Source organism: Hirundo rustica, chromosome 17 (assembly GCF_015227805.2).
Source record: "Hirundo rustica isolate bHirRus1 chromosome 17, bHirRus1.pri.v3, whole genome shotgun sequence".
Lineage (NCBI taxonomy): Eukaryota > Metazoa > Chordata > Aves > Passeriformes > Hirundinidae > Hirundo > Hirundo rustica.
This window is the reverse complement of record NC_053466.1, coordinates 11,058,517-11,076,647: the sequence shown is the minus strand read 5'-3', so window position 1 is coordinate 11,076,647 and position 18,131 is coordinate 11,058,517. Positions and strand designations below refer to the sequence as shown.

Here is an 18,131-nt window from a genome sequence, read left to right as displayed (position 1 = left end):
TCAGGGAAAAAAGCTTTGCCCTGGTATTTCTGAAGTATTGAAGTTTTGTATTTCTGAAGTATTGAAGTTTGATCTGGCCCATGCAAAGGACCCTGCAGGGATTGTGCTGAAGAGCAGCAATTCTACTGAAGAGCAGCAATTCTGCTGGAATCCTGAGCATTTGGGGTTAGATCCAAATGAAGCAAAGATGCTGCCAGGAGATTCAGGAGTGGGAGAGGTGAAAGCCCAGGAGGCAGAGCAGTGTGCTGTGGCACATGCAGGCCTTGCTCTGCCTTCCCCTGCAGCTGCCAGCCCGGAGCAGCCTGTGGCAGAACCTCGGGATGCCCTGGGACAGCACAGTCCCACCAACGTGTGCAGAAAGGAACAGGGAACTGTGGCACTGCCTGACTGAGCAGCCAGCATCTTCTTTCTACACTTGATTCCCCAGGAAGCTGAATGGGATGAGAAGAAGATCTATCGCTTTTTGCTTTGAAGTGTTAAATCTGTCTTGTGTCCCCAGCTGGTACCAAACTTATCGAGTGGAGACAATCAGCCTGGTTTAGCTGATACCCCACAGCTGTGACTATCCTCCTTCCTGAACTGCTAACTCACGCTGCCATGCAGCAGGAATCCTATTTCTCGATGAAATCTTCAGAGGAGAGATTTACAGCTTTGCAGAGCAGCGGTACAGAGCCCTTCGATGTATTTGCAAAATGCATTCCAGCATTCCGATGCTGTGGGTGTTTCTCCACGGGCTGGTTTGAAGCACAGTCCATAGACAGAGCCAGTGCATTGACTCTAAGCCCTCAGTAAAGAGTCCTTGACACACCAGGGTGGGAATTGATCAGCAAGAAATAGATATATATACACACACATAAATATATATTTTAAATATATATAATATATATAGTGCATATACATAATGTATTACCTGTGTATATATAACATATGTATTTTGTATAAAAAGCTTCACATTCAAGTATAGGTATATATTAAAATAACAAGAGAGTGGGACCTTTGGAAGTTAACCTTAAACAAATAATCTGCTGTAAGCAAAATTCTTTTTAGGATCATCAAGACGTGTGTTCCCCAATTTGAAAACGCGATCAATTCAGAGGTTAGTGTTCCACTGACAACTGAGAAACACAACCCAACGGAAAGTGAGAAAAAGGAGGGAAAACTGAAAATGGAAAGTTATAGATAGTATCAAATCCATTGATATATACATAAATCCTTTACTTAAGATATCCCATGTTTGGAGGGACAAAAGCAATGTTTTAATTTGAGTTTATAACACAGTCCCTCAGTGGTTGTGGGGTTTTTGCAATCAAATTATCATAGCCAAAGGAAAAGGAAAATTGAATGATCAAAGGAGGGGTTGAAAATCAAAATACTGTTGTCAACCCTAAAAGACAGTCCACAAAACCTGATATGAAATATGGCTCACGCAGCCTTGTTCTGAACCTAAAATATGAAATGTATCATGAGCAGAGAGAATATTGGATGGAAATTCTGAACCTCAGTTAGTCCTGGATTGGTTCAATGTCTAAACAGAAATTCTCTCACTTGAAATCCCAGTGGCCTTCATCTTTAAATTGTTGAAATTACGATCACAGAATCAAGTGAGTAAATCACTCTGATGTTTGACAAATGTAGGTGATGAAAATACAATGTGTATCTAATTGTGTAAATCTACAAGCCATCATTTTTGCTTGAACAATGTTGTACAATTTCAGGACTGTGATCAGGAGGTTATGCAAAGAAGGCATGGCAAAACACAGCCACAGTCAAGAGGATGATGCCGTTGATATTCACGACGTTTCTCCACAGCGGCACTTCGCTGGTGTCCGTCAGTTTCCTCTTCAGTGCCTCCTCTTCCTCCTTGCTCAGTTTGGGGCCCTTCTGCTGGTCCAAGCCACAGAACCAGTTGTAAATCTTCCTACAGCATCCCGGCTCCTCCTGGTTTTCCTCATTAACTGGAAGGAATAACACTCTGGTCAGGAAAGGTGAGTACGGATCATGGCACACACTTGATCTCTGGGACTGAGGACATTCCCCTTCTGATTTATGGTCTCAATTCAGTGGAAGCGTTTTAGTACAAAACAGTACAAAAATCAAGTTAATACTGTGTTTTCACAGCTCACCTGGGAAAAGAGGGATTTTCTACGTGTTCTGTGGCAGATACTTGGGCCTTTTGCAGCCCAGAGACTTGGCCTGGTATTGGAGAAGCAAACTATGCTTCAAAGCTTAAACTCCAGTTTTTCCATGCTTTCTACACTCTTAATTGAAAGACAAATGAATTAATTTGAGGACACTGAAGACCTTGGGAGCAGAACCAAAAACCCAGTAGAGAGAGCAGGTGGGTTTGCAGTCTGCTTTCATGGTGCCTTCAATCCTGACCACAACCCACTGCTTCCAGGTGGATTCCCTCGAGTGCTGGAGTCACAGTTCTGCCAATGCACAGCACCTCTGACCTAGAGCATTGCCATTGGTTTAGTCCTAGAGCTGCCACCCAGCTACCAAGAAAGTAAGATTTTCTCCCTTCAAATCCACTTCACTTCTGGTTTACACTGAGCTTGAGAGATTGGTAAAGGCAGCTCATGAGCCATTTAAATTGGTGTGGGCTGAGGATTTGTTGTTGGGGGAGGGAGGAAGTCTTCGACTATCAAGCATGTTAATGTTCCCTCAGGAATGAAACAGGGATACTCAAATGCATAATAGAGTCTCTAGGTATTCAAGAGTTACCTGATTCATCATCTTTTTCATCAGCTCTGTCCTGCTCCTCATCTGCATCCAGATCGATCCGTTCTTCTTTGCTGTTCCGCAAGGACCAGCACAAGCGGTAAAGCTGCCACGGAACAAAGGGAGTTGAATTGATCATGGGCTCACTACACAGAGACCAAGCAGCCTGGCCAGCCCCTGAGCTGCTGTGACACCGCAGCATCCCAAACGGCTGGGATGTCTAAGGCTGCTGGGAGTCACTGAAGATCTGTGACAGGTAAATGAGGATCATTTCCTTTCTTTCTTACAAGAGCTGTATGCTGGGGGTGGCTGAAGTGTCGAGAGGTAACACACCAAGTACAAACTGGGGGTTTCATTGTGTTCTGTTTCTTGAGGAGCAGGACTGCAGTAATACTCACATGTACATCAGGAATGGGCTTGGTCATGAAAGAGACTGCCAGGATGACGATGGCAGAAACCCCAAAGAGGATCAGTGCAAAGTACAGGTAGTGAATGCCGCAGATGATGAAGGGGCAGTTGGAAGGGGCCCCACAGCTGCCATTTCCGTAGATAAACTCTGGGATCATCCTGCTGAGTCCAACCAGCAGCCCAAAGATTAGGCCCCAGAAGGCACCCTGCAGACATGAAGGGATCAAAATGAGTCATTTCAGGCATGGAAATAAACTCTGAGCTCTCAAACAGTTGCTGGAGGAAACATGGATGTAGTTATGTGTTACAATGGCTTTGGCGTGTGGGCTTTAACCCAGATGCTTTCAGTGACCTTATTTACAGCTCAGTGCATGAGTGCAGCTGAAAGGAGCAATGAACAGCTCTGAGATGTCAGGCACACCTCAGGACACCACATCCAGACCATTTCTCACTGTCCATCTGGCTCCACACAACTCTCTCCTTCTACAGGAAGGTTTCAGCCTTGGATTGCACACCCCAGGGGCTGTTCTCATACCTCTTTACCTTTGAGGGCTGAATCCCTGACAGCTCTGACACGAGCCAGTGTTGTGTCATCCTTGCTGAAATGTGTGTCTGGTTTACCTGCTAATGGCCCTAAGAGTAATTTCTTAATTCTCAGTTCTGTTGGTGGGTGCCTGCTGTACAGGCAGCCCAAAGTATAACAGACATGGAGGTATGTGTGGGCACAAACTGAAATATGGGAAATTCTGTTTAAACAAAATTTTTTGTTTGTTTTACTGTAAAAGTGCTTGATCATTGGAACAGGTTGCATACAGACATTCTGGAGTCACTACTCCTGGGGATATTCAAACCCCAACTGGACAGGATAGGTAAGAGGTGATTTGTTTGATAAAGCAGCTTGGTGGCCAATATCCTAAATGATAACTTTGAAATATGTGTCCATAGATTATCCATTTAACACACTTCTTGGCAAAGCGATAGGCAACCTAAGCTTCAGAGCTATCTATGAATTCCTAGGTGACTGTTTATCTATCAGACTATGAAAGAACTTTTCCAAACTCCTCTCTGAAAGCTCAGGCTTTGGGGTACGGAGACACAAAATCCCTGGGCTATGCTGGGATTAAAATAAACAGGAAAAAGTTGCTCAAAACAAAAAAAACCCCCAGCTCTCCCAATTCCTAAAGGAACATGCAGCATACCTGTTTCCTAATTTGCACTTACCTGCTCATTGACACGCTTGCAGAAGATAGCAAGCAGGAAAACAGCAGCAATGGGAGGTCCCAGGAAGCTGGTAACAGACTGAATATAGTCAAAGAGCTGCCCACTCTGAGCTGACTGCACCACAGGAACCCAGGCAATGCTGACGCCAATTAAGAGTAACATAAATGCCCTGTAAACATAGCCAGATATTCAATTAGCCATCTGCTTAGAAGTATCTATGATCCATCAGAAAGAAAAAAGCCCAGCAATTATTCAATAATTTACATGTTCATTTTGTATTTCAACTAGTGAAATCAATTATAATGGCAAATTAGCACTGAGCAAACAAAAGAAATCCAAGTTGGGTATCGTGTATGTCAAATATCCATCAGCACATGGTTAAATACGCAATCAAAACACAGAAAATCACTTTTCTCCTGTGGTTGTTATGTCCAGAGACAAATCAATAGCAGATGAGCCAGAACCAGTTCATTGATGCTGCAGCCTGGTGCAGCACGGAGCCCAGGAAGGTAATTTAAAAGCTTTTCCTTCCAACAGCAGTGGGGAGCAGTGAGAATTAGCTTGGCTGCTTCGTGCACACTGTCTGTTCCTCCGGGAGCACGGCGTGCTTTCCCCAAAGGAGCGCCGGGACGGGACGGCTGCTCCGGCCACAGGAGGCCACTGCAGCTCTGCCAGGCTCTGCCAGGCTCCAGCCGCGCTGGGGTTTTGGCAGGAGGCAGCCTGTGCCCGCGGGAAGCTCGGCCGCGCTCACCTGCCAGCCAGCATCAGCTCCTTCTCGGATGGCCGGGTCCGAAATTTGGTGTAAATGTCCATCGTGAACAGAGTGCTGGCGCTGTTAAAAATGGATGTCAGGGAGCTCATGAGGGAGGCCAGCATGACTGACAGCATCAGACCCCGCAGCCCTGGAACACAGAGATGGGAACGGGGATGAGCATTCCGTGGAGAGACCCAGAACCTGGCACCAGGTGTTTGTTCAGCCCTTTCCGTCAGCCAGCTCGGAGCACGTTTATGTGCCTGACATAAAATCTGCCTGACGTTCCCTTGCTGGGCAAGCAGAGCTTGGAAAAAGTTATTTACAGCAGCGCCAGGGAAACTCTTGAGCTTTTAGCACATAGGTACTTCTTTAGTGAATGCTGCCTGATTAAATTAAAAAGAAAATAATATTAAGCAGACTTTTCCCAGCAGTTATAAAAATAATTCCTGTTGTATGCAGGAGAGTGCTCACTTGCTTGTAGTATATTTGTGAACAGGGTATTTGCCAAAAAAACCCAAGTTTTTTTTACTGCCTGAAAACCAGAGCAAGCCACTTTTCCAGGTGGTCTGGTCTGGTCACAGAGCATGGGCAAGTACTGCAGGATTTTAACAACAGTTGTCAAAGGATGGGGACGGTACCAAAGCTATCATGGTAGTGCAATGGTCTCTGTAACACCGTAACCTGGCTTTTTTTGTCTTATGAGCCAGCACCCACCTCTGTGGGGTTGGCAGGAGGACTGCAGGAACAGTCCTCCAGCTCAGAGATCCTGGCAGAGTTCTTTATAAATCATTGGCCAAGCAGGTTATTTTTTACCTTCACAAAGAGGGAGTTCGTTTACCATTTCAGCACCCAGTATTTGCCAGCTGAGAGCTGACATTGTCAGTGTGGAGCTATTCTGCACCTACAGCCAATACAGACAAACCCCTTTGGTTAACAGTACATAATTCTAGCAAGAATTTTGGAACTAAATATGGATCTTGGACTCCCTCTATCACTTGTTTTTACAGTCTGCCTTTCCTAAAACAAAGAAACAACAAACACAGAGAATGTCTTACCATTTGGCATAAGCTCCACTACCAGTTTTGGATAAGCAATGTTTGTACAGCCCACTGAGGTGCCACAGTATTGCTGACAGACTTCAGGCACAACACAAGCCACCACATCTGAGGAGAGGATAATGAGATGCTGAGACAAGGTCATATAAACAACAGATTGCTCTCCCAAATTAATAGAGCTTCTAGAATGTATCTCTGTGTTGAGACACCGGATTGACACGTTTGCTTTCATCCTTGCTTTGCTGGCAGGGAGGAAGGTGATTCTAAGCTTCTTTCCTTCTCTTCCTCTCTAAAATAATACTGACAAATGCTGCAGGTCAGAAGAAAATCAGCGCTCATTTGTCAGACCAGGCCTGAACGACAGGAGGAGACCAAGCAGAAAAACAAGCAGAGGAACACAAAGACCAATCCCTGCCTGAACCTCTCTGCCTGCTGCCAAACACAGCCAAATCTGCTGGTCAGGGAGATGGGAGAGTGACATTTCTGCCTGCTGCCAAACACAGCCAAATCTGCTGGTCAGGGAGATGGGAGAGTGACATTTCTGCCTGCTGCCAAACACAGCCAAATCTGCTGGTCAGGGAGATGGGAGAGTGACATTTCTGCCTGCTGCCAAACACAGCCAAATCTGCTGGTCAGGGAGATGGGAGAGTGACATTTCTGCCTGCTGCCAAACACAGCCAAATCTGCTGGTCAGGGAGATGGGAGAGTGACATTTCTGCCTGCTGCCAAACACAGCCAAATCTGCTGGTCAGGGAGATGGGAGAGTGACATTTCTGCCTGCTGCCAAACACAGCCAAATCTGCTGGTCAGGGAGATGGGAGAGTGACATTTCTGCCTGCTGCCAAACACAGCCAAATCTGCTGGTCAGGGAGATGGGAGAGTGACATTTCTGCCTGCTGCCCTTGGGGCTGCCCTGGCCCAAACCCTGCAGTCTGTGACTGGTGGCCCTGTCCCTCCAATGGCCAGCAGTGTCTGTCCTGGCCAGCATTGTCCACTCATTTGGTCAGAGTGGGGCTGTAACAAACAGACAGCTGGGGAAGGACGCTGTGGAATTTCTTTCCCCTAAAACAGACAGCAGTAGTATTAGCAGAAACCTGGGGTCAGGGAAAAGAGGAGGGCCTGTGGCTTCTAACAGTGCAGTTAGCTGAAGGTCCCTGGACTGTTTAGATGAGAAGATGAGAATCTAACAGGTATTTTGGAAGTGACAGAGAGATTGGCAATGAAAGGCAGGCAGGAAGAACTTTGCATTTCTGTATCCATATCATACCTGGGTACAAAATCCGGCTGATCATTCCAGGCATCACTATGATGAACATGGGCAGGAGTTTGAGGTACCCACACATGATACAGCCAGCCTTCACGTGGGACATGTTCTTGCCAGAGAGACATCTTTGGACAATAACCTGTCAATGACACATGACAGCTATAACATTTCCATAATCACACCATGCCATGTTCCACATACAAGGTACTTCTTAACTTCTGGGATAGCAAAAGAGCCTATTTAGCATTTCTGCCACTAGGGAAAATGAAAACAACATGAAAATCAAAGGATGTGTCTGAAATAAGTAAAGGAAATTACTTATCGAGTGCTGTTTGAGGCGTAAGACTTCTCTCACAAGAAGTTTTTAAAGCAGAGAGATTAAAATAAAAAGCCAAAGAAGAATAGAATATTTAACTGAGCAGTAAATACAATTATGTTGGAGGTTTTGTTAATTTGTTGAGAAATCTTGAAGATGTTCTTTCTCACAATTCAGGATGTAGATAGATCATTTGTTAGAGACACATTCACATGTGGCAGGTGCAGCAGCACAAGTTTTGTTACTCATGTCAGCGTGATCTGGTAGGGAGAGGTTTTAGAGAGAAGGAAGAATCTCCAGGCTGAAAGGTCAGACACATAAAGAACATCTCCCCAAGACTATACAAGCAAAGATGAAAGCTGCACATAGAGGAAACAAACTTGTCTTACTGAAAAGGAATCAAGACCCGGTCTAACAAGGGTCATTTGTTGCATGGTTTCCTAAGAAAGGTTCACAGCACAACCTCTCTGTGTTTTCACACAGTCACACACAAAAAATGAGAAGGGAGGCAGACATGGGATCTGCTGGGCAGAGGTGTGCAGGAAGATTTGAAAGAACACCCATTCCATTTCCTTACATGTGAGAGGTGTCTAGAAACCAGGAGCTGAAAAGTCACTGACCAGCGTTGAAATAAGAGCCAGTTCTGTGGCCCAGCTTTACATGACAGGGGAAGATCACACTGGAGCACGCAGTTCTGTGCTTGGCCTTTGCAAGGCACTGGGCTCCCACATTACCTGATCTGTGCACCAGTACCACATGGCAAGGATGCTCAGGCCAAAGACCACCCCTGGCCACGGCAGGTCCCCGCTGACGGGGTCCCGGAAGATGTGGAAGGAGTCCTCACGAGGAGTGTAGCACTCGGGAGCCACCACGTTGTCTCCAGAGGAGATGTTGGATGGAATGGCTTCCATGTACTTCTGCATGAAAGCCTCATACCCTCCTACTTCAGCAAATGCTGAAACATAGAAAATAAAAGTAGCAATAAGGATTTACTGAAATCTCAAACAGAGCTTGAGACCGTGAGGAGAAAAGCTTCCTTAACGTGGACGTAAAAATCCTGTCATGGCATGCTGTTTATTACCTTGCGCATTCACTTGTGCTTGGGAGGCAGAGTGACTCAGGGACTAAAGGGCTTTGGCAATATGCCTGACTTCTGGCAGCACGCCTGTTTTCTTCCCCAGTAAATACATACAGGAGCTGAAACCTCCTGGTTAAGGTAACAGTTTCACACTGCAGGATTCATTCCTGTGGCCACAGCAAGATTTGTGGCTGAACACTCTGGTTTAGTTCATCTGATTTACTTACCAAATCCCATGAGAATAAAGGATCCCACTACCATGATGAACGTTTGCAAGGTGTCTGTGTAAATCACAGCTGCAAGACCACCTGATGGCAGAGAAAAGTCAGGACAAATAAGTTAGCTCTGAGCAAATGTCTCAGTGGAAGTTATTTTTTTCCTTTTTTTCCCTTTTATCACCACCTCTGTCTTTCCAAGGCCACTGTAAATAACCCCCCTTTCAGGTTTTCATTTCTCCCTTTTTCTCTACTTTTCTCTTTCTTGTGGCTCCCCCAACATCTCTGATTTATCGCACTGCTCTGCAAACTCACCTGTGATGGTGTAAAGAGCAGTAATAGCAAGCAGGATAATTATGGCCACATAAAGATTCAGCCCTATGGCCAGCTGGATAAATACAGCTCCAGAGAATATGTCAGCCTAGAAAAGAAAAAATGATAGGTTCAGCAATGTTTAGGTTCATGATGACACGTTATACTTTCATGATGAGGGCACTGAAATACACAACTCTGCCTCTTGTAGTACTGCACACACAAATTAAAAAGAAAATAAAAGTTATTTTGTGCACCTGCCATGTTCCCTCAGAGCTGTGGGGTTTTTAATACCAGAGGTGTAACACTTCTCAGAGAATTCCCAGGCCTTTTTCAACAGGGTTGTTTTCTCTAGACAGTCACCTCACTGCTCAGTACTTAGGCACTAAGAGACAGATTCAAAACAAACTGCTTAAAACTGAGTGTGAGTTCCATTTGGGGCAGTGTGCAGGGCTGGTCTGTGTGACACCTCCAAGACACGGCACAGTTCTCTTCCTTCAGTGCCACCCCACAATTCTCTTTCCCTTTCCCGCTCACGGGTGGTGGAGCTTGTCTTGCTGGTTCAGGACAAACGGTGCATTTGCATTAAAGGCAAACATCTTATATGGTTTCTATTTTTAAGTTCCTGTTAGAAGAATTGACAACAGTTGGCTAAGAGACATTTAGCTCTTGCATAAGGAAGGGATTGTTCAGGTTTCAGAGTAACACTGGGATGTTAATCCCATTAAATCCGTTCCTGATTTAGAGATAATTGGCATCAATGTTATTTATACAAGTTTGCAATCAGAATAATCTGCCCCGGTGCACTGGTGATGCCTTACTGTAAATTACGCTTTCATTAGAGCTTGTTCCTGAGCGTGCAGCTCACGGGCTCCTCTGCAGCCCGGGCTCCCTCCTCCCTTGCACGCACACGCAGGGCTCTGCACAGGGATTCCCGTCCTCAGCTGACACCAGCTCCCGTGGGGTTCTCCCCCCGGAGCAAGGACACACAGCTGTGCCGAGCCCGGGGCCAGAGCTCCCACAGCAGCCCTGGGGGGCTCCAGGGCCGGCCAGAGCCGGGGGTCAGAGCCCAGCCCTGCGGGTCAGAGCCCAGCCCCGCTGCTGGCCCGGGGAGAGCAGGGCACGCACAACAGAGTGCTGCAGCCTGGGAGATGCCAGGGACAAAAACCATCTGCATTCCCGAGACGCTGAAACTCTGACTGCAGGGCAGGACCTCGCCCTGGTTTCTGCTGGAAAACGAGGAAAAGGCCGGAGCTCTGCAGCCCCACCGTGCCGGCAGCAGGCAGCTACTTCTGTGGAACAGGGAGTCACAGCAGAGGTCCCACTCCCAAAACTCTGCCTCAAGCAGATTTCTTAGAGGCTTTAGTTTGAACTGGCAACCAGGATCTTTAGCTCTTACCCCAGTGCCTGTCAGACCCTATTCTTTGCCCCATCTCTCTATGGTAATTTGTCTCCCATCTTTTCACACCACTAATCAGTCCATGTTCCACACCTTTCTTTTATTGTTCTTGGCTTTAGTTTAGCCTATGTATCATTAAATATTAACGATCCTAAAATGATTCCCACAAAGAAATGTATAGTTAATTATTGAACATTCTGATAAATGTATCAGCTTCTTCAAACTGCTGAGTTATCTTCAAGTTTCACTGCTCCTCCTCCCCAGTAAGATTATTGCCTTCCAATATTTCCTTGTTTCTCCATTCATACTCCTATATAGACAATCTTTATCTAATCTCTTATTAGAGTCACTCTTTTCTTTATGCTACAGGCTGTCTCTGCAAAGGCAGGGATCACAAAGGAACACCTGGCCAGACACGTGCTAGCTGAGTGTATCCTGTGGGTGTCAGAGCAGGGGCACCCACTCTTTAACCCCTGCACTCTGCACTCCTAGGAGAAGGTCTTCTCTTCCTCTTCCCCCTAACAAATCTATCCCCAGAGATTTCCTGCTGAAATTATGCACAATAAACAGAAAGAAAATGCTGTAACAGATTTAGAAATTCCAGTTTATGATTTCTGATTTCTTCAAAAACATTCAAACCTAAATTCCCTTTTGCCTTGTCAGAACTTAGTCTATCACTATCCATCAAGACTTCATTTTTACCAGACCATTTCCTTTGGCAAAGTGACCAATATCATCAACACTAGTGACTAAAAAGCCTCTACAAGCTGCTATGGGCACTACTCACAATGTGTGGCACACACAGGGAGCAGGTACAAGTGAGGCCCCTGTATGACAGAAGTGCTTTGGGCTCAAAAATCACATGTATCCTGATCCCAAGGATGAACTCCTTGCAGCATGTCTTTGTCTGTCAAGTGGCTGATTAGCCACAAAGCAAGGTAAGAAATCGAGAAAACCCACAGAAAATGCACAGGGAAAGAGAAATGGTGCAGACACTGCAGAGGTGTGCAAGGGGAATCTGATCCTCACACGGTGGTGGCACTGTGCCTGGAGGCCCAGCAGGAGTCACACAACCTGATAGGTGATACTGCTCCCTAGAAAGCATTGTTATAATATAAGTACACTACATAATATTTCAACACAGCAGGGAAGAAGCACATGCAGTAACAAACCCCAGAAGCAGGAGACACCGCTGTTCTGCAAGGATAAGGGGCAGTGAGAACCGCTGGGGTGTGATATCCCATCAGGGCAGGGAAGAGGCCCATCCTCCTCTATCAAACCTCAAGGAGCCCCAGAGACCACAAGGGAGCGTTTGCCACGGCAGCACCGAGGGAAGTAAAACACAACGGCTTCTCAGGTGGATGTGTTTGGATATCCAAGGTGTAGTGGGCAGGGAGGCCTGTGCTCCTCCCTGTGCTGGCACCTCTCCCCTCAGCACAGCTCCCTGCAGCCCAGCACGGAACAGCCCTTCCCATGTGGACATGGTGCTGCACAGCAAAACCTCCTCTGACATCCTCTGACAGCGCCTGAAACCTCCCAGGCCTGGCTGCTCTGCCTGAGCCGATCCAGAGTGAGGAAATCAGTCCTGGGCAGGCCCTGCCCACCCAAATGCAGCGACACGAGGCAGCAATGCACTCCTGTTTGTGCACTGCAGGAATCTCACTTGTGCAGGCACAGACACTGCCACAGCTGCTCGGGGCAGCTGGGGGAAACTAAAGGAATGCTTAGAGGAAATTAAGCACCGTATTTTTCCCCTGCATAGCACAGAGACCCAGCTCCGTGGCACTTCCCCACAAACACCCAGAATAAATGGGTTGATGGGAAGCTGGGATGGGCCAGTGGTGAGTGGGGCCCAGGTAACGTGCTGCTGCATGGATCCCTTGACTGTGGAGAGGGTGTTTGAGCCTCATGACCACACTGGAAGCTTAAATGCTGAACCTGGTTTTGCTGGAAACAGGACACTCCAACGGAAACAGTGAAAAATCCCATAATCAGAGCCTTAGGCATGGCACAGGCTGGAAATCAAAGGTGGATAGTAAATTCAGAACCTATGTAGCACCTTGATAGGCTCACTACTAACATGTGTTGCTGAAAAGGACTGTGAGTCACTGACCGGAGGAGTTTCTCTGCTGCTGGAACATCCAGAACTCTGTGTGGTACCCAGGAGTTCTGATTATGACAGCTGGGCACAACTACAGCAAACCTCCAATCCTTCTAAAATATACAGAATTCCAGCTCTGAGGCCAGCTCACACTACCAACCTGTTTAATTTATAACCTCTCTAAGGATCAGTTATCATGGTGTGAGAATGAGAGCAAAAGGCCAATCTTTTAGCTTAAATTGCACTATTATCACTCAACTCCCATTCAGAGGGCAAAGACTAATCTGCCATGACAACTTCTGCAAAACAACCGACTGAGGCATGCCTGAACTGTGGACTTCTTTAGAAGCTTGGTACCTTCAAGATATATGGAAAACACCAGCTCTTTTTACTACTCCACAGAAACACATCCATTTACTCAATAAACATTAACTTCATAGCACCTCAAAGTTTACACCAATCACTTGGAATCTCTCCTCTTCCCTCCTTCCAGCTCAGCTGTTACAATTTCCCTCATTTCCATTTTCCCACTCTTCAATTTTCTAATTGCTGTTATTCTTTTTTTATTCATAGTCCCCTTGCTCTTTTCCCTCATTTATATTTCTGATGGCATGTTCACCAGAGGATACTAAAACAGATAAATATGAAATCTAGGGACAAAAATTCCTGCCCTGGCTTTCACAGATCCCTATGATAACAGACCATAATACGATACAAGTTTCCCTCCATTCTGATTGTTGTCTAGAAGAGAGCAAATGTAAAAGTAAACCCTAAAACTCTAAAAAGAGGACAAAGCACAACAAGCATCAAGAGACACTGCCAGGAAAAAAACCCTCAGATTGCAGCCCAGAGTCTCACTGGATGGAATAAAGAAAACACAAAATCATACTTTTATAGTTGTTAATTCAGCCAAGAGCTCCAAACCTGATATGGCTGACCTGTTGTGAGAACAATATTGTAAAAGGGCACTGCTCTTCTTTAGATCAGTGTAGAATGGAGGAAATGCTGTAGAAGTTTCACTTACTGAGATCTTTGTGAAAATATACAGGATCAGGGAAAGGACTGACAGGTAGATCTGGATCCGCTTCCCTCCAAAACGCTTCCTCAGATACTCTGGCATTGTCACCACCTGTGAAAGTGGAGGAAGTTTTCGATAATGGGGAAAAGGCACAAATCAAATTAGAGGAAGATTTTTGGCACTCAGATACTGTGAGAGTGGAGCACAAAATTAGGGGAGCTGCAATTGCAGTTTCAAAGAAGAGCAGCTCCAGGAATCAAAGGAGAACAAGGAGAGAGCACCAAGTACTTCTCAGCTCAGGTCTTAGAACAGAGAATCCTCATTTTTCAAGTACACAGATATAATAAAGTGCTGTTCTGGCACACTGGGATCTCATGCCATTCAAAATGACTTTGCAATATTCCAGCCCTGAGCTGCAAACACGAGCAACAAAGCACAGTGGAGTGGTTTGACTTACCCCAGCTTTGATGTAGATGGGTACAAAAATCCATCCTAGAATCACCACAAATATCAGAGCCTGTAGCAAAGACAAGATCAGCTGAATTAGCCTCCTGTCTCTAGACAATGCTCCCAAAGACCATTTATCAGCCCCAACAGCAGCTAGAGAAAGTGAAATCACAAAAACCTGGGTGCTGCCGCGGTGTGGGGGAAGGAGGTTCTGCTCTGTCCTTTGATTTACAGTTGGAAATTTGGGGATAAAACCTTGGCTAAAATCCTCATCAGTTATAATGCAGCCTGGGTTTTATGCTAGCTGTCCCAAGGAAGCACGCATGCTTACGTATCTTCTACAAAACCAGCTGATCTCACTGGATTGCTCTCTAGTATTGGACCACAACTCCACCAGCGGCACCAGACTACCCCAGCTCTCTTCAGAGCAAGCCCAGGATTGTTGAATGTTTTACAACAACTTCATAGACTGTACGGGATGCACCACATGCAATTTATAAAATATTTGGCATTTTCATATTACAATTTAGTAATTTTGTGTATCCATGTGCATTCTGTGAACAACTGACCTTACTGTACAGCAGTGCCACAGCTTTCTGACTTAAATAGCTGGAATGCTCTCCAGTATAGCCTTGTACACATTTAAATCAACAAATACAAAACAAATTCCTGCCCTCAGAGCTGCACCCTGTATTTATTTCGTCCACAGGGCTTAGAGGGCTTTTAAACTGTATTTTTTAATTCCGCCCTTAGGTCAAAACTGTGAGATGGACAAGAAATACTGGGTCAGCTTCTGCTGTCATTCTGATACAAAAGAAAAATCATTTCAGTGGAACAGGGATACCCAAGGAGAACAACAGACAGTTTTGGTATTGCTTTCATTACTTCTGTTATGTCTGTTAACTGTCCCACTGTAAAGCGCCAACTCTGCAGTGTGTGTGCTCAAACAGCCGCAGACATCGCTGCCTCCCAACCAGCCGCTGCTGCACACTGTGTATTGGTGTTGGGCCAGCAGGAAGCTCCCAGGAGAGGAAGTGTTAGAGCTGTTTGAAGAAGGATATGGGCCCTAGAGATTTGTGTTCTGGTTTGATTTGCTTTCTGCTGCAAAAAGAAGGAGAATCAGGTCTGTCACAGGCCTGATATAATGAAAAAGAGGGAGCTGGCAGACTGCACATCTCCTAGAGCTCATTTTAAGCTTTGTCCTTTTCCTTAAACATTTATATCACAGCAGTACTTGATTATTTGCAACAACCATTTACTCGCTAAGGAACACAAGCCAAATCCCGCAGGGTGGGAGGATTCTTTCACTGCTCAGAAGCAAATATGAGGGAAGTATCGACCTCTGGAGGCTCATTCAACCCTTTGTGTCATGGCCTAATCCCTCCCCGAGGGTGAATTAGGCACAACAACGACATTGTCAGCCACAGCCACGGAGCCTGACAGCACAAGGAAATGGACTGCAGCGTTCACGGGGTGAGTCTGTGCTGCTGCAGCCCGCACTGATCCCCGTACTCCGGGCAGCTCGTGGAAAATCAGCTTGGGCATCTCTACCCTGTACTGGAACCATAAGCAAAACACGCGCGTAATTACAGGAAGGAAAAGGTAAAGAGGAAAAGATTTTTGGAATGCAGGTGCTCGTGAAGGATGTTCCAAATTCCTTACAGCCTGCGAAGAAATCAAAGCCCTTTCAATAATTTCTACATAGCAAAATACTGCAAAAACTACCATGGATTACAAACCTGATAAATTATTCCCAGCATCCTGCAGTCTGAAAATGTTCTTCGCAAATACTTTAAAAGTAATAAAAATATATGCACAGAGAAGAAAATCCACCAATTTTTTTGGTTCAAATATTCTCTAAAAAGCCTCAACCGACAAGTGTCATCTTTTTCCAGGGGCTTGGACAGGTTAAATACTAGGTTACATTGGCTCTTACTTGTCTGTGCAGAAAACAATCTTGTGTTGCCAAGCACAAGCTTTGACAGTCCTAAATTATTGGGCAATGTTATTTAGATTAAGCTCTGCAGAAAATCCAGATGTTTCAAGTACTTTCACTGACATTTATGCCACTTACATTCCACTCATATCCTCCGATGGCAATTCCTCCAGCTGCTGCTGTTCCTGCTATTCCCACAAAGTGCCCACTCCCAATGTTGCTGGCAAACAGAGAAGCACCAATCTGCAAAGAGAAAGAAACAAAAATTGGCTCTTGTGTTCATGGGAATTAAAAAAAAAACATCACCTTATTTGGCACATTGAACTCCTGCTTATCTGTGGTGGTGATGATGATGATGACTGACAACTCCCTTGATCACTTCCAGGCCTCACATTTATTGTTCTCACCTAAACCAGAGCCTCCAGCCATCACAACCACAACAGTGAGGGAGAATAGGATGTTCAATCAAATATCTTCCAGCTGAGTCAAAAAATGCATTACACTAGTACAGATCTAAAAATATTTGCAAAACTTGCCAAACTGACATTGGGATGATATCCAGGCAATCAGGGGAGAAGGCTGTGATCTTCCTGACCTTCCTTGTTCAAGGAAATGACAAGGGCATCCCCACTTGTCAAACCTGCACTCGGTGTTCCCTACTGCACAGCCTGTGCATCCAAACGTGTCATTGGTGAGAGCTGAACTTGGTTCACTTTTAGCCAAAACGTTGTTTGAATACCGAATTAAATTCTGAAAGCTGCATAGCAGGAATGACTGCTGAGAAAACACCTCTGGAAGCTACAAACAATAGCAAACCAAGGAGTGACATTTAAGAAGTGCTGGATCTTTAAGACCCCCCAAATATTGCACTGATCATACAAACAGAACAGTGGGAAGAACGTGGGAATTGATGAACAGGGAGAGATTAAAAAATGAAAGGTTCCTGTTGGTTTACAGACAGGCAGGAGCCTGTCACAAAGATCTAATTCTTAATCAAGTATCTTAGACAATAGAAAAGATGAAAAGGAATGAGCTTCATTTCCTCCAAACGAACACATGAAAGGCAGCAGAAATACCCAGCGATAATTTACTGGGTCAGGTACTGAAGGATGCAGGGTGAGAAGTGGAGCATGAAAATGAGGTTGGATTGGATTGAGTATTGTGGGCAGAGGACAAGGAAGATGGAGAAGTTTTTTTGGTTTTTTTTTCTTATGTTCTTATGTTCTCTGGAAGCTAAAAAAAAAAATCTGCCAACAAAAACCCAAAACAAGGTTAAAAAGAAAACCACATAGAAATCAGGCAAGGGAACTTCTGCTGACCTGTTCTAATGCTCTCATTTGAATCATGGAATATCCTGTGTTGGAAGGGACCACAAGGATCATTGAGTCCAACTGATTTGAACAGCAGCAAATATTCAGTCAATGTTTCTGGGAGCACAGGGACAATCAGCTGAGGTTTGGGGGGATGGAGGATTTCACAGAGCTCTACCTCTGCTGAGCAGATTTATTCTACAGAGCTATGCCATAGCCAGAAATGGCAACCAGGCTCTTCAACCCACAATGCTGAGCTCTATAACAAATAGATTATCCTCTCCCATTTTTCATTTGCAACACACAAATAAAATTCAGAGGGTTCCACTCTCTTTTCCAGGCTTACTTTTTCCTCTTTCCTCAGTTTGATCTTCTGATTTCTTCAAGTCTTTCTGCAGACAAACTGTTCTTTTGCTGTGACAGGAAATCTATGTCTCTAAGTTCACATGGGGTTTTTTTACACCATTTCTGAAAGTTAGTTGTGCCCTACGGAACTGTAACCAGTTTGTCATATGACATTTCTACAGGACTGATAAGTTTTGCAACAAACACTGGCAAACAAAAGACCTCTGTTTC

The 18,131-nt window shown here is 45.2% G+C and overlaps 1 protein-coding gene across 7 annotated transcripts in view; it reads right to left on the bottom strand.

The window, feature by feature from the left end:
• Positions 1–933: 933 nt before the first annotated feature.
• SLC5A1 (solute carrier family 5 member 1) overlaps positions 934–18,131 on the bottom strand; it is a 50,133-nt gene continuing 32,935 nt past the window's right edge. For all 7 annotated transcript variants that reach the window (XM_040081176.2, XM_040081174.2, XM_040081179.2 and 4 more), the window contains 13 exons: positions 16,384–16,488; positions 14,320–14,379; positions 13,869–13,973; positions 9,348–9,453; positions 9,045–9,125; positions 8,474–8,694; positions 7,427–7,562; positions 6,160–6,267; positions 5,102–5,252; positions 4,351–4,519; positions 3,120–3,335; positions 2,725–2,827; positions 934–1,955 (listed from right to left, as the gene is read on the bottom strand). In XM_040081176.2, coding sequence (XP_039937110.1) covers positions 1,732–1,955; positions 2,725–2,827; positions 3,120–3,335; positions 4,351–4,519; positions 5,102–5,252; positions 6,160–6,267; positions 7,427–7,562; positions 8,474–8,694; positions 9,045–9,125; positions 9,348–9,453; positions 13,869–13,973; positions 14,320–14,379; positions 16,384–16,488 — 1,785 coding nt within the window. In that variant the 3' untranslated portion in view covers positions 934–1,731. The remainder of the gene's footprint in view (positions 1,956–2,724; positions 2,828–3,119; positions 3,336–4,350; positions 4,520–5,101; positions 5,253–6,159; positions 6,268–7,426; positions 7,563–8,473; positions 8,695–9,044; positions 9,126–9,347; positions 9,454–13,868; positions 13,974–14,319; positions 14,380–16,383; positions 16,489–18,131) is intronic.